The 16,159-nt window shown below is 36.8% G+C and overlaps 1 protein-coding gene across 1 annotated transcript in view; it reads right to left on the bottom strand.

Annotated features, from left to right (window-relative positions):
- NEIL3 (nei like DNA glycosylase 3) overlaps positions 1–2,230 on the bottom strand; it is a 70,705-nt gene extending 68,475 nt beyond the window's left edge. Inside the window, exon 1 of the mRNA XM_074276787.1 lies at positions 1,990–2,230. Within this exon, the coding sequence (XP_074132888.1) occupies positions 1,990–2,148 (159 nt within the window). The 5' untranslated portion in view covers positions 2,149–2,230. The remainder of the gene's footprint in view (positions 1–1,989) is intronic.
- Positions 2,231–16,159: the final 13,929 nt, after the last annotated feature.

Below are 16,159 nucleotides of genomic sequence, written 5' to 3'. Positions count from 1 at the left end.
ATGCTAGAGCATCACAAAGCAAGAAGTAATAGTTGTGCTAAGGCAAATTAAACATAAATAAATAAATAAATAAGCCACTAACTTCACTTCAGGGAAGCGGAAGTCCCCAGACATATTTATTAGAATGCAAAACTGTGATGAGTGAAAAATTGAACTAAGCCTCTGGTATGCATTTGAAGTGTTACATATTAGGTGTGAAATATCTATCAGTTGTAGAGTTGTGGAACATTAAGAGAGGCAGAAAAGGGAAATAAATTATAGTTAAAAGCTTCAAAGCATATCTATCAACTTAAAAAGAAGAGCAAGGGAGCAGAAAAATAACCTCCTCCTCCTAAGGCCACTTCATAGCATCACAGTTATAACTGAAGGGGAACCTCAGAGACCATCATCTAACCTGCTTTTGTTATAAGTGAGAAAACTGAGTTCCAATGTGATGCAGGTCTTCTGGTCTGTGCCTTCCACTACACCATACTTCTTAGCTGTGTGATCTCCCCTAAGTCAGTTTCTTTCTCTTTCACCTCAGCTTCTTCACCTGCATAACAAAGCGACATCATCTCAAAGATTCTTCTACCCTATGATTCTACAAAAAGATCTTGAGTAGGAATTGTGGCCCTATCATTCATCGGTTCTCATTCAGTAAAACAGTATTTATGAAATGTCTAATAGGCATCAGGACTGTTAGGAGCAGCATTATGCCAACATAGAGAGAATTTTAAATTGGAGACTTAATTAAAGTCAACTTTGGCCACACAAGATTCGCATCCAAAGCACGAGGCCTCAAACAAAATAACATAAGGCCTTTTATAGGATCTAAAGAAACCATCAAGCAGATTGTTTAGCCTGCTTCCTTCTCTGACATAATTGCAACTGTTTTTGTTAAGGGGATATATCAAAGACAGGGGCAGGGAGACAAGTCTTGCATGAGATTTACACAGCTAATTTTATGCAGGAAGGAAGGAGGTAAGAGTCAGGAGTTCAAAAAGGGGGCTGGGATTTCTGGGTCATTTTAAGTTCTCAAACCCAGTTTTCCTGCGGGGTTGGGGTTATGGTTGTAACAGCAGAAGATCCTAAGACAAAATGAAATAATGTTTGGCCTCATATTCTATTATTGAAGAAGCCATTCATAATTGTAAACAAAGATATACCAAGATAAATAAAAGGCAATTTGAAGATACAGTCTAAGGCCTATTGTTATCCTAATAATCTATTAAATGAAACACCTGGTACAGTGGAAAGAACCCAGTTTTTGGCATAAAAGGCCAGGTTCAAATCCAGGTCATGATTTTTTTAAAATCGGTTTGACTATGGAAATCACTTAAATTCTGTGGATTCCATTTCCCTAAACTGTAAAATGAAAGGGATGAACTAGATAATCAAAGCCCTCCCCACCCTAAAATGATAATCTTGTCACATCTTCACCCCAGGAGATACATCTATGGAAGACTGGAGGTTGTTTAAAGCAGCTGTGGGTGCCAAAACAGAGCCAAAAAATTCAAATTGAGATGAAATTTCCAAAAGGAATGACTTTAGGAACAAACAAGGCTCAGGCTTGTTCCCCTCTGCAACAATTGCAAAAACTGAAAACTGGGTGCACCAAGAGGAAGCCTCAAACTCAGGCCCCCAGGAAATCCAGGGTACTTTAAGGCAATCCTTTACTTCCAGTTTCTCCTTTTAGACCCAAGGTGCGGTGGAAGGGAAGAAAGTTTGGTTTCAAGCCAAAGGACCGGGGTTCAAATTCTGTCATTTACTACCTGGGGGATTTTGGGCAAGTTATTCTAAAGGCCTCAGTTTTCTAATTTGTAGAAATAATTAATATGAATTTAAATAAAATATTATATTAAATTAAAATTTATTTAAAATTAAATTAAAAATATATAAATAAAAAGTGTGTGTGGGAGAAAGGCAAGCCTAAATGTGCTCAAAGATTTCTTCTAGTCCTAAATATAACATTTCTCCCTCTTCAACCGCAAGGAAGCAGGATAAGCTTACCCAGGGAGAGGACGCAGAAGCCCCGGGAAAAGCTGCCGGGGACCCGGGGGGCCCGGGCGGCTGTAACGCGCTTCCTCTTACACTGGTCACCGCCTGTCCCGGGCGCACCCGGGCCCGGATTTTCTCCGCATTCAGGGCGCATCCCGGCCCTTCCACCATGGCCTTGACCGGCTTCTCCCCGGCCGCGTAGCAGCTGTGCCCAACCCAGGAAGCTCCCCGCGCCTCTAAGTCAAATCTCCCGCGCGCTGAGCTCCGCCCAAAGCAACCTGTGCTCTTCCCCTCCCGAGTCCGACCAGAGGGAGCTTCCACCCAACCAGCTGGCTCGGCTACTCAGGCCCCGACCCATCCCCGCCTTCGGGGAGGGAGCCTAGGATCGGAGGCCGGGGCGGCTCCAGTATCTCTACTTCCGGATTTCTCCCGGCCCTTAGAATCCTTGAATTATTGTCCGGATTAAGAAAAGCCTTTAGAGAGGGGTCTTCTGGGTGGAGTTTTATCAGCCCGTCAGTAAACACTTATTCCGAGCCGGAGACGGGTCAGATACTGCACTAAAAACTGCGGAAATGCCCAGAAAAGCCCTCCCAATCTCTCAGAGATAAGTATGTACAAACAACGATAAACTGGAGAGTTTGAGATTCCCTCACCAGCTTACTATCTGTGTAACGAGGCAAACGACTTTAAGCCTCAATTCCCTTGACTTGAGACCATGTCATTGATTCTCTTTTGCTCCAATAGCCTCTGTAAACTCCAGATGAGGAAACGATGTCCCCCAGAAATCAACCTTCCCAAGCTCCCAAGGGTATTAAAAACTAATCAGGCTACCAACCCAGGTCTTCTGGACCTGAAAGGCAATACTATATCTCTATGTAGCCAGAGGAGTAATGGAAACATAATATATATGTTATAATTATGCGTATAATAGCTAAACTTTTATATAAACAAGGCCTGCAAAATTCTTTGTAGATATTTTTTCAATAGGACCTCACCACAACTCTGAGTAAATGCTAAGTCCAGCTATAAAATGAATACAGCTTTAATTATTTAAAACTGCCTTAAGATATAGGAGGAATTCCATCTGAGGAGGGAGACAATAAGAAAATTAGACAAATTGGAATATGCACTGAGCCCGAATGAAAGATACAGAATCAGAAAAACACAAATGAGAAACATCCTTTCAAAGCTTGTGTAGACTTTATATATAAGTGGGAGAAGGATGGAGTGAGGAACCTGGGAAACTCCTAGAATAGCGATCCCTTTTGGCTAAATGGCAAACTCCATCAACAAGTATTTACTAAGTGTCTATTATATCCCAAGGCCTTGGGGATAAAATTTTTTAAATGACATAACTCCTACATGAAGACCAAGTGATGTGGAGTAAGACAGAAAAGATAGTTTGGAACTAGATTGTAGAAGGCCTTAAGTACCAGAATGATAAGACTGCATTGTATCCCAGAGGCAATAAATAGTAGAGTCAGGAAACATTTTTGAGTAGGAGGAGGTGGTCAGTGCTTTGTCTCAGGAATATTATTTTGGCATGTAGGTGAAGGATGGACTGGAAATTGGAGAAACTGGAAAGACAGGACCTCAAGTTACCTGGGACTTAATGGGAAAGCGAGTATTGAATCATACAACTGAGGAAGATTTCAAAAACAAAACAAACAACAAACCTCTAATGTCTTCATGTTTTATCCTAGGTTTTAATCTGCTACAGGTGATGAAATTGAGCTCTTCTTCTTATATGGGCGGTGCGCAGGTTCCCAGAAGGATTGACAAACATATCACATGGGGAAGATTTCTTTAATTTTTGCTCTCTCCCATAAATTAACTGAATCAATTTAACAAGGGGAAATGGCATTCATCCACACTCAACTCCCCACAATATGAGCTTTGGATCTAAGAAACTGTCATTAGTGGGCATTATGTGTGCAGGTGTTTTGCATTGTATTTGCTAAACTGTTTCCCACTTCTTCACATTAAGAGAAACTTTTAAGCATCAGACTATCCAACATGTAATAAAATGTTCTGTTACAACACTAGTTTGACACTTTTGTATTTGGAAGTAAATCTCAAATGTAGGAACCTCTCAAGTTAGTTATTTTCATTCCATATAATTGTGGAAATTCACAAGTCACAAGGGCTCCACCAAGAGGAAAAGAAGAATACCTCCCAGTGGTCCTCAAACTTTTTAAACAGGGGGCCAATTCACTGTCCCTCAGACTGTGGGAGGGCCGGACTATAGCAAAAACAAAAACTCACACTCTGTCTCAGCCCCTCAGCCCATTTGCCATAACCAGGCACGCTGCATAAACCTCCTTAGCCGGCCTCATTTGGCCCTCGGGCCGTAGTTTGAGAATCTCTGCTCTAGACTCTCAGTATAATCTAACAAGATTATATAAAGTGTGAAGACCCGGAGTACAAAACTGCCTTTGTTTTATAAGCAAAACTATCTTCACTGTGTACTGCTAATCTGTGCTCTTTTCTGGGTTTAAGGCAAGGAAACCTTTGAGGTTTCATACTGTCACTTCCATTTTCCATATAGAACAAAAACCAATCAATCCATAGCAAAATCCCAATACAAATAGGGATAAGATAAAGATGCCCTTCTGCCCCCTATTAGTATCATCCAAAAAACAACAAAACAGAAGAGTGAAATTAAAGGAATAAACACCAAAAGAGGAAAATTATCCCTATTTGTTGGTACAATGAGGATATACTTAGAAAACCTCAGAGAATTAGCAAGAAACTAAAGCCATAGATTCAAAACTATTACAATGAATAATAATGATGATAATAATAATTGATATTTATATGGCAATTTAAAATTGGGGAAATTATTTTTGTATACATATCTTAGTTGAATCTTTCAATAATCCTATGAGGAGATCTTATGTTATTTTGATTCCCATTTTCATAAATGAGAAACCTTAACTTCAAAAAGATTAAATGGCTTTTGTATTATTATGTAGCTAGTATTAGAGAAGGGATTTATTTCTAGTTTTTCCTAACTATGTATTCTATATTTTATACTGTAAAGAAATTTTAAAATGTTTGACTGTGAATGATTAGCTATTTAAACAATCTAAAGTAATGGACTTCAAATATTTTTTGACTAGATACCCATCATCAATTTTTTTCAAACGCAGATATTAACATATTTAATTATTTAGAATTTATATACATATATTACTCTACTAACAAGTATGGAATACAGTTTACATAAAATAAAAAATTTTAAGTTTCTGTTGAGGGAATAAAATATTTTGTTCATTGACACAAACCCCTTTATAAAACAATGTGATCAAGTTTTAATTTTTGAAAGTCTTAGTTTAACACTTTGTGATATAGTGATTAGAAAGCCTAGTTCTGTTGAGTGATAGGAAAGGGGGAACCCTGTTGGTCAGTGCAAAGATAGTAAGATAGTCCCATGACGGCACAGTGTCCCCTGTAAATGAATTTACAGTCCCGAAAACCTAGATTGATTAAAAAAAAAAAAAAGGTTTATTGTAGGGATTTAGAAGTAAAGTTTAAGGTGGAAAGACGCCAGGGCCAAAGGTGGTCACTGGGCGGGCAGGAACCCTTACATGGCTGAAAGGATACCATGTTTGGGGGGAAGAGCTCCTGGCTCTTTTATACCTAAAATGGGCTTTTGGGTGGAGTCAAGGTCCAGATGGGCTTTTCGGATAAGAAAGAAACTGTTTATGGGGGTTGGGGAAACCTGAGCAGATTGTGGGGACTGAGAAAACCCAAGCCAGCTCAGACCCGGTGGGGGTTGGGCCCAGATATCATTGGAATTCAAAAGGGTGCTTTTTGACCAGGATTTGTGAATCAGCCATGGAGGTCAGCCATGGAGGTTGGGGAAATCAGAAAGGAATCTTAAAGGGATCTCAACCCCCATCAGTTCTAGGTGCAATTTATTTTAATAATTGGTTTTAATCATTATTATAGTTTAAAAATATACTTCACAAAAATTGGTAGCTCTAAATGGAAGACATCATTGCTATGGTTACTAAATCATGATAATTTTTCAATCCCATTCACCACTTATGCAAAAGTTTTTGTTGAAATTTGACTAACAAATGTCCCTCTTCTCTTAGGTCAATCAATTCTCATTGCACACTAATTGAAAGGAATTGCATATTTATAATTTTTTTCAAAAATTGGTTCAAGACCCACTGAAATTTTTCATCTGCAAAAATTTTAAATAGCTTAAAAATTCCATTTGCAGTTTTGGGGGGATATAGGAAATTACCCCATGTGCACACATACACACACACACACACACACACACACACACACACACACATACATTTCCTTCCATAGGAGATATACATTATTTTCAGCAAACAAGTGAAAAGAGAATAAGAATTTAGGAATGGAGAGAGATCAACAAATCAAATGTACAGAGAGGTCAAGAAGGATGAAGACTGAGAAAAACCCATCAGGTTTAGCAATTAAGAGAAATGGAATGTGTGTGTGTATGTGTGTATTTAAATATGTGCATATTTCAAATAAATGTCATCTTGATATATGAGATATGGAATGTATGTTTATATAGAAATATATATTCACAGATATGTGTATATGTGTGTGTGTGTGTGTGTAGAGAGAACTCTATATATGTTATGTATAGATATAGATCTATATAGATCTCTCTTTCCATACATACACATTCACAAACATATACATACACACATCCATATGGCCAAAGAGAGAATTTGTTTTCTGACTATACATGTTTCGGGGGAAAGAGGAGTCTTCTTCAATGAGAAAAGGCATATTTTCACTGAAAAAAATAAAGTTGAATTTAAAAATTCAAAAAATGGTTCTGTTCAACATATGTAAATAAACATGGCATTCACCTTCAAGGGCTTTATTATTTGCATTAGGCAAAAGTAAACAATAAAATAAGTAAAGTAGGAAAGCCCCCTACAAGATCATGATTTAGGAAAGGAAACAAAGCATCCTGTTTTTATGCTTTTTCTGCATATTCTTTCACTGTTTATTTCAGAAAAAAGAACAAATCCTAAAATATCCAAATTCTCCTCTTGGGTACTTTCCACTTTCCTCCTAAAGGAAAAGGATTAGTCTTTAGCAATATAATAACACTAGCAATTACAATAATAGTAATAACAAAACCAATATTTATATAGTGCTTTAAGGTTTACAAAACTCTTTCCCTGTGTTAACTCATTGATCCTCATAACAGCCCTAGGAGATAAGTTTACTTATGGTCTCCATTTTACAAACAAGGAAATTGATAATAAAAAAGTGATAATAAATAATGAACCTAATTTTCTGTTTTATAGGAAAGACAAAATGTTTTCATAAATTTACAAAGTAATGTTTCCCAGGAACTTGTAGATGGAAATATATCTCCAAAGCTTAGAGTGGGGAGAATGAGCTTTGGTTTAACATTTTGAGTTTGACATACCTAGGGACATGTAAGAGGAGATATTCAGTTGATTTGGCATTCAGTTGATGGGGCATGTGGGAAGTTTAAGAGAGAGGTAAGGCTTGTACATAGCCTTGAGTTTTCATACAGAGAGGGGAACCTAAAAAGAGAAGAGAATCTAGAACAAAACCTTGGAGAATACCCACACTAAAAAGTTAGGAGATGGATAATAATCCAGCAAATGACATTTTTAAAAAGTGGTCAGAGAGGTAGGAGAAGCACCCAGAAACAGAAGAGAATGTGCTCAAGAAGGAGGTGGTCAACTGTGACAGAGAGGTCAAGTACATGAAGCCCGAGAAAAGGCCAGAATTTGTGCTCTGCTGGCATAACCTCTGAAAATCCAGGGTCACTTCTATCATGATGAAATACTGAAATAGGATTTTTCTAAAAGGTAATAATCGCAGTGCCCCACAAATTCCACAGCGTTAGTTAATTATATAGGCCTAATTTTGCCAAAAGGTTTGCAAAAAGTACAGTGTACAGTCCAAGGAATAGTCTTAGATTTAGAAGGAAAATGAATATTAAATGTCTCCTCCTTAGGCAGATTTCATAATCTTTGTGATTAGTATATGCAAGGCTAAGACTAGGGAGGCCTTTAAATATCCCAATTTCTGAATTTATAGACTGAAAACCATTAAATTCTGCATATCTTAAACAACTTAGTGAAAAATGAGAAGGCAGTATAGTCTCTGAAACTTCAAGAGGGGATAATTTCAGCAGAATAATCAAGTACTTTTTTCATGAAAGAAAATTGGATCCAAGGCAGTAACATTGCATTTTTAGAAGTTAATATGGCAAAAATCAAGAGTTTATTGCAATTTACCACAATAAAAAAATAAGCCTTATAGCTTAACAGAAGAGTTAAGAATAGACTAATGTACATGGCACTGTTAGGAATATGGTTGTGGTGGAAGGACTAAGAATACTATTAGTGATAAATAATACAATAATAATAAAAATACTAATTACAACAGTAATAACAACTGACATTCTTATAGGACTTTAAGATTTGCCAAGTGCTTAAACATATTCTTATTTATTTAATACTTAAAACAACTAAGTAAGTTTACAGATATTATAATTACTATTATATAAATGAGGAAAGTAAAGTTCAGAGAGTATATAAGTCATTTGACTTGACCAGAATAATATAGCAAGTTGATGCCTGAGGCTAGATTTGAATTTAGTATTCCCATACCAAGACTAGCAATCTTTCCTCATTCAGATTGCTTGAACATCATGTGTGCAATCTATTATAGAGCCGAGTTCTTTGCTGAAAGACCCTTATATGTCTGACCTCTTTTGACTGATTTATTCTACATGGAAAACCAAAAGGAAAGTACTCATTTGTTATTCCGTTATGGCCTAATGCAAGGAGCTAAAACATTTGAACTAACAATATGTCTGTAAAAACAGATTTAGGTTCTGAGAGACTTTCAAGAGCATCTAAAGCAAAGAATATTTCCACACAGTCCTGGGAATGACAATTCATGGAATAAGCAGACATCCAGTCTTTCCTTAAGGAACTCCAGGGAAGGTTAACTCAACAACACATATTAGGTCATTTTAATTTGGGAAAAGAATGTTTTCTTAACTTTTTTTTTTTTTTTTTTTTTTTGTCACAGAGATCCCTTGAGCAGTTTTGTAAGGCTATGGACTCCTCAGAATAATATTTTTAAATACATAGGATTATGGAAGAAAGTTATTATATTGAAATGTGGTTACCAAAATAGTTGTGTGGTGTTTTTTTTTAGACGGAGTGCAGAGACCACAGGTTTAGTTAGCAACCTTAAATGGAGCCAAATTGCTGCCTTGTATTAAATTTATTTGTTGTTCTTAGTTCTTCCTTCTGGAGGTAAGCACAATAATATGAAACCATCAACATTCTGAACTTTTCAAATATTTAAATTCAAATATTGTTTCCCTTTCTTCTCTTGTTGAGAATAAATATTTCCAGCTCCTTCAACAAATCTTCATGCATCATCAAAAACCCTCTGAATGTGCCTTACTGTCAATATCCTTTGTAAAATGTGGCCAGAACTGAACACAAAACTCTTGAACAGAGTATAGCCAGAATATAATCTGCCTTCCTTGAACTGAATTTTATATGCTTGCATAGTCAAATTGACATGAAGGTTTTTTGGTTGAAGTGTCACACTATTGATAGATATTAAACTTGAAATCCACTAAAATCCCCAGGTTTTTGTCATGTGAACTATTGCTTCTTATGTTTTTCCCAGTTGAGTTTTGAACTGTAAGTATAGGATTTTATAGGGCTTTATTTTTAGGGCTGTTCTTACTCATCCCAGTTCAATGGTTTGGGCACAGAATTAGAACAAAATGAGACACTTGTAGACAGGAGTACAATGATAAAAGTTTCACAACTGATTCTCTAGGAAAGAAGAAAAAAAAAATGTGTGACACACTTTAAAGCTTCATCTGTCTTGTTAACATTTTCTCCATCACTCTCTTAAGTCTAGACAATCAATAAAACAATAAATCAAGTCCTGATTTGTAGTCTTTTTCCAATTTCTGAGGTGTAAATGCTCACACTGAAATTTTAACAATCAGCTCTTGGGAGTCAGTACAAGTCAGTTTCAGTGTACCCCTGATTGTAAACCAAACAGTTAACAAATTAGTTTACTCAACAATAACATTAAAAGGATGTGCCTTTTAAAGATATGGTGTTGGATCATGAGGGTGTGGTTCCCCTTATCTTCCAAAGTCTCAAGGAGATGAATCTGGTCAGGAGGCACTATTAACTTGAGTAACAGTGCACTGTATTGACTGGGGTCAGACATATAGCTCAAGTCTTTGAACCAGTGTTGCCTCAATAAACTTTGGACTTCCTAGGCTTTCTGTTTCCCAATTCAGCTTAGAGGACACACAGAATTTCTCTCTGTACTATGGCCCTTTTTTAGGTCCTCTTTTTTTGTCCTTAAATATTATCTCTTTTCCTGATCTCATGAACTTTTGTTGTCATGTCCACATCAAAGAGGCTCTTCTTATATCTTTGGCAAGGTATTGCTTTACATAAAGTTCTCCAGTTTCTTACAATAAGTGTTTATAATGTAGTCCCCCTTCCCCAACCCAAATCATAATTACAAAATAAATACTGTTTTAAACTTTATAAATCAAATTAAATTTTAAAATACTTTTTTTTCCCCCTTGAACAAACATAACAGCAATGCATAAATGTAAACCAAACACAAAGCAAACTGGGAAAAGAACTGAAAGGAACACAACCAACTTAGATACAGAGCTTCAATATTCACATTTTACAGCACTGACAATTGCCAAGTCTTTTGTTCCAGTTTTTCCCCTCCTTCCCCCCACCCTCCTCCCCCTCCAACCAATACATGTTACATATGTTAAAGTATAAATTAAATCCAATATGTGTATACATGTCCAAATAGTTATTTTGTTGTACAAAAAGAATTGGATTTTGAAATAGTGTACCATTAGCCTGTGAAGGAAATCAAAAATGCATTGGACAAAAATAGGGCTATTGGGAATTCTATGTAGTGGTTCATAGTCATCTCCCAGTTATGTAAATGAAAAAAACAAAACAAAACAAAACAAAACAAAACAAAACAAAAAAAAAAACCTTCTTCCCTTAACTGAAACACTTTAAATGGTCTGCCTTCTTCAAAGAAGGCAATAAAATACAATGTGATAGGTAAAGACCCTGTCCCTTTTGTCCATACTCAAACATAAAGATATTAAGAAGTTTTAATTCATATACTAGCAATAAAAAACTCACATTCAATCATGTCCAACTCTTTGTGACTTCATATGGGTTTTCATGATAAAGATATTGGCATGGTTTGCCATTTCCTTCTCCAGCTTGTTTTACAAATGAGGAAACTGAGGCGATGAGGGTTTAGTGACTTGTCCAAGAACACATAGCTAGGAAATATCTGAAGCCAGATTTGAATTCTTTTTTTTTTTTAACTTTATTTACAGCTTTTTAATTTATAAAACATATGTGTGGGTAATTTTTCCAACACTGACCCTTGCAAAACCTTTTGTCCCAATTTTTCCCCTCCTTCCCCTCACCCCTCCCCTAGCTGGCAGATAGTCCAATACATATTAAATATGTTAAAATACATATTAAATCCAATATATGTATACATATTTATATAGTTGTCTTGCTGCACAAGAAAAATCAGATTAAGAAGAAAGAAAAAGAAAAATTGAGAAAGAAAACAAAATGTAAGCAAATAACAACAGAGAGAGTGAGAATGCTTTGTTGTGTTCCACACTCTGTTCCCACAGTTTTCTCTCTGGGTATAGATGGCTCTCTTCATCACTGCACAAGTGGAACTGGTTTGAATCCTCTCATTGTTGAAGATAGCCATGTCTATCAGAATTGATAGTTGTATAGTCTTGTTGTTGCTGTGTATAATGATCTCCTGGTTCTGCTTATTTCACTCAGCATCAGTTCATGTAAGTCTTCTCTGAAATCATCCTGCTGGTCATTTCTTACAGAACAATAATATTCCAAAGCATTCATATAATTAAATTATTCAGCCATTCTCCAATTGATGGGCATCCACTCAGTTTCCAGTTTCTGGCCACTACAAAGAGGGCTGCCATAAACATTCTTGCACATACAGGTCCCTTTCCCTTCTTTAAGATCTCTTTGGGATATAAGCCCAGTAGTAGTATGGCTGGGTCAAAGGGTATGCACAGTTTGATAACTTTTTGGGCATAGTTCTAAATTGCTCTCCAGAATGGCTGGATTCTTTCACAACTCCACCAACAATGTATCAGTGTCCCAGTTTTTCCACATCCCCTCCAACAATGGTCATTATTGTTTCCTGTCATTTTAGCCAATCTGACAGGTATGTAGTGGTCAGATTTGAATTCAAGTCTTCCTGATCCCACACTTTGAACTCTATTCATTATGTCACCTAGCTGTCTTTTATGCACTCATATGAATTTAATTACCATCTCTTTGATGACAAATCTATTTTCCCTCACCTATTCTTTCTCCTAATTTCCAATCTTGTACCTCCAACTGCATAATGGACATCTTAAACTGTATGTGCTATATATTTTTTAAATTCCACTTGTTCAAAACTGGACTCATTATCTTTTCCCACATGGTTTTCTCTTTTCCTAATTTCTCTGTTACTGTGGACAGTTTTTTTCCTTCCTCAAATCTTCCAATTTCAATTTAAAATCCTCTTCATCAGATCTGAAATTCTTTAGACTAATATCCTTTCCATAGAACTTTCTTTTGTTGAAGAGGTAGTTGAGTAAGATCTATAATCTTGTATAATCTGTCTGATCAGTTAGGCAATATGTACTTATTATACATATTCCTTTCTCTGTCCACATGGGGCATCATACCCTTACCTACAGATGCTCTTCAAAGCACTTTTTTTTTCTCTTTTTCACCTCTGAACCCTTCCAACATGTCTTGGGGTTTCCTTACTAGATTTCTTTCTTAAAGACCAGTCTTAAACCAAAATCAATTTGATTCTAATTGGCCATGAACAGGCCCTAGGCCAAGCCCTATTTGCTTATGGTTTGGGTTCTGATTGATTCAGATTGAATTTAAATAGCAATCATTTCTGCTTGGCCCGAAATCCTGAGGCCTATCCTTCCCAAATTCATTTAATCATTTATTTATTTAGATTTTTTTTTTTTTTGGATTAGGTGAAAGAGGAAATTCTTTGCCTCATTTGCTACCTACCCTTAATCACTGAAGAGTAACAGTAAACTTAGACCTGTTGAAGATCTTAGCTTAAAAAGACCAAGTCTCCCATTGCATCCAGGGGCATCTCTAATCATCTTGATCTATATCTAGCCACTGGATCAAATGGTTCTGGAGGGGAAAGTGAGGCAGGTGACTCTGCACAACCCTCCCTCACTTAAATCCAATTCACTTGCATGTCATGATATCACCTCCCTGATGTCATGGTACTCTTCTAGAATGAAGAACAAACAACAATTTATTATATGCTGTGCTAAGAGCTAGAAAAACAAATATAATGCTTTGATGGCATGGGTTGATTTTACTTGTTTTTTGCTTTACTGGAGGGAAGGAGGAAAGTTATGTCTATAAATAACTTTGATGTTAAAAGAAAAGATACCACTAAGACTTTAAAACAGAAAGAAATTAAAAGATGTGTTGATTAAATTGTAATCAAAATAAATTCATTCCTGCCCTAGGTAGCTGGAGTCTCTCCTGGTGAAGAAAGGAATGAGAGGGGAGGAGAGAAGGGAAGGGAAGAGGAAGAGGAATTACCATCTCTCTGATAACAATTCTAAAATCTGTTTTCCCCTCACCTATTTTTTTCTCTAATTTTCAATTTTGTACCTCTAACTGCATAATGGACATCTTGAACTCTCTCCTGTGAAGGAAAGAAGGAAGAAAGGGAAAGGGAAGGGAAGGGAAGAGAAAAAGGAAAAGGAAGAGAAAGAGAGAGAAAAAAAGTGTCATTTTTGCACTTAAACTGTCATCCCTGTCCTAGAAACCATCTTTGTAACCAACTATTCACATGCCATACCTTCCCTTTTCTTCTGAAGCTGGAGGAACAGCATGATGCAGTAACTAGATAGAGAGCTGAGCTGACCTCAGATCTAGGACAACCTGGATTCAAGTCCAGCCTCTTACACATCCTGGCTCTGTGATCCTGGGCAAATCACTTAACCCCTCATTATCTCAGTCTGTAGTAAACATGCTGATTTGCATTGATAAAAGAAATTCTGCCCCTGGAGCTTCCCACAATGATAAAATCTCAGCACTGCTAAATCAGGTTGCCTGTATTTCACAATAGCTCCATGAAAGTAAGACTTCTTACAGATACAAAGCCAGGGCAGGTTTTCCCCTCTGATTCCTGCCCACTTTCCAACACATTGTTAGTTTGAAATGCACTCTGTAGGTGTTCCAAGTTATCTTTGATTCCAATGAAGCGTGGTTTGAAGCAATGCTACACCCCAAGGACCGTCAGCTGTGAAATGACAGCAACAGATGGACTTTGCTAGAATGAAGCAATCAAAGGTAAGCAAAGTTTGAACAAAAATACTCCACTGAATTATGATGACACTCAAACATTGGCAGGCTCTGTAGAAATAGGTTTTGTCATTACCCAAAGGTCAAATTCCTAATAAAATCTGTTAGGTAGGGATTGCTCTTCGCAGAGCAGCCTTTTCAATCACATTTGGACTTGAGGGAGAGGACTTTGTCAGCTCTATCCATGTACATCTCCCTGGATATCAAAAAGCAATAGAAAGAAATTTCAGGACTTGATCACCAAATTCACCTCTATGTGGAGTAAAGCCTCAATGATAACTTATGTAGTACTCCCTTTGAATCTGAAAAAAGGATAATCATTCACCAGTTAGAAAAACACCACCAATTATGTATCCTAACCAAACTGCTACTATATTCAATTCAACAAGTTTTTATTAATTCTATTATGAGCATATAGCCCAGGGAATGGGTATAGAAAAGGGTTTTTTTAAATGAAATAGTTTTGCTCTCAAGGAATTTACTTAAATGGCAGGGAGCAAGGAACAAGTAGCAGCTTGGACCGGTGCTGAGGATAGAGCTCTGGGCTCAAAATCAAGAAAAACTGAGTGAAATTTCCCTTACTAGTTGTGTGTATGTGGTGTGTAGAGTACTGGGTCTAAAGTCAGGAAGACTCATCTTCAGAAGTTCAAACTTGGCTTTAGACATTTGATAGCTGTGTGATCCTGAGGAAGTCGCTTAACCATTTTCCTCAGTTTACTCATCTATAAATGAGCTGGAGAAGGAAATGACAAATGGTTCAACATTTTTGCCATGAAAATTCTAAATGGGATCGTGAAGTCAGAAACTGTAGCTGTATGACTCTCAGAAAGAAATTCCCCTTGTTTTCCTCTGTAAAATGGGTATTAAAATAAGGACTGGTACATAATAAGCATTATATAAATATTAGCTATTATCATAATATGTGTAAAGACAAAATAGATGCAGCAGGCATAATTACAAAGTAATTTCCTGGTAGAGGACACCAGTAAAAGAGGCAAACATGGATCAGGATAGGCTTACTTTGTCTTACAAAACTACCTGGCATTAAAAGTTTGGGGAACTTCCTGTTCCCTGCTCTCTGCATATACCTGAAGTATATCCATTTAGTAGATTTACAGTAACTGTATCATCTGGGAAACAAATGGAAAATATGGACTTTTTTTTTTTTAAAGCTCTTCAGTGCTAACTAAGCACTCACCTTTAAGGAACTCTCATTTAGATTAAAATAGTTGAGAAATAATGTATTCTATTCGTGTATTGGCTTTCAAAGGGAGCAGCTAGAGCCCTATGCCTGGAATTATGGTGTCTTTCAGATAGGGGAGCTTGCTTCAGTCGACATTTATGTGGCAGCTTGATTATAAATAACATGCATTAATTCTTGAGCATGTGCTTTCTGGAACTTGCCTCTGAAGTTGACCTATCCTACAAAAGAGATTATCTTGACATGCTGGAAATTCAAAAGTCCTGACACAGAAGGGTTAAGCAGCCCAGCCGGCAAGATAGAGAAGGCCACGGTAGTTACAGAAACACATTTGTAGAGGTTTTAGATATGAAAATAATTTAGCTCAAACCTCACCTTAGAAATGCCTTTCAAACTAGGTAGGAAGTTGAATTGTTTTAAGGAAGGGCAGTCAATAATTTTCTACAATACAGCTTGGACTTAATGTTTCATTTTCAGGTAAGTACTGCAAGGA

The sequence above is a fragment of the Sminthopsis crassicaudata genome, chromosome 6 (assembly GCF_048593235.1).
Source record: "Sminthopsis crassicaudata isolate SCR6 chromosome 6, ASM4859323v1, whole genome shotgun sequence".
In the NCBI taxonomy this organism is placed as follows: domain Eukaryota; kingdom Metazoa; phylum Chordata; class Mammalia; order Dasyuromorphia; family Dasyuridae; genus Sminthopsis; species Sminthopsis crassicaudata.
This window is presented reverse-complemented; position numbering and strand designations above follow the sequence as displayed.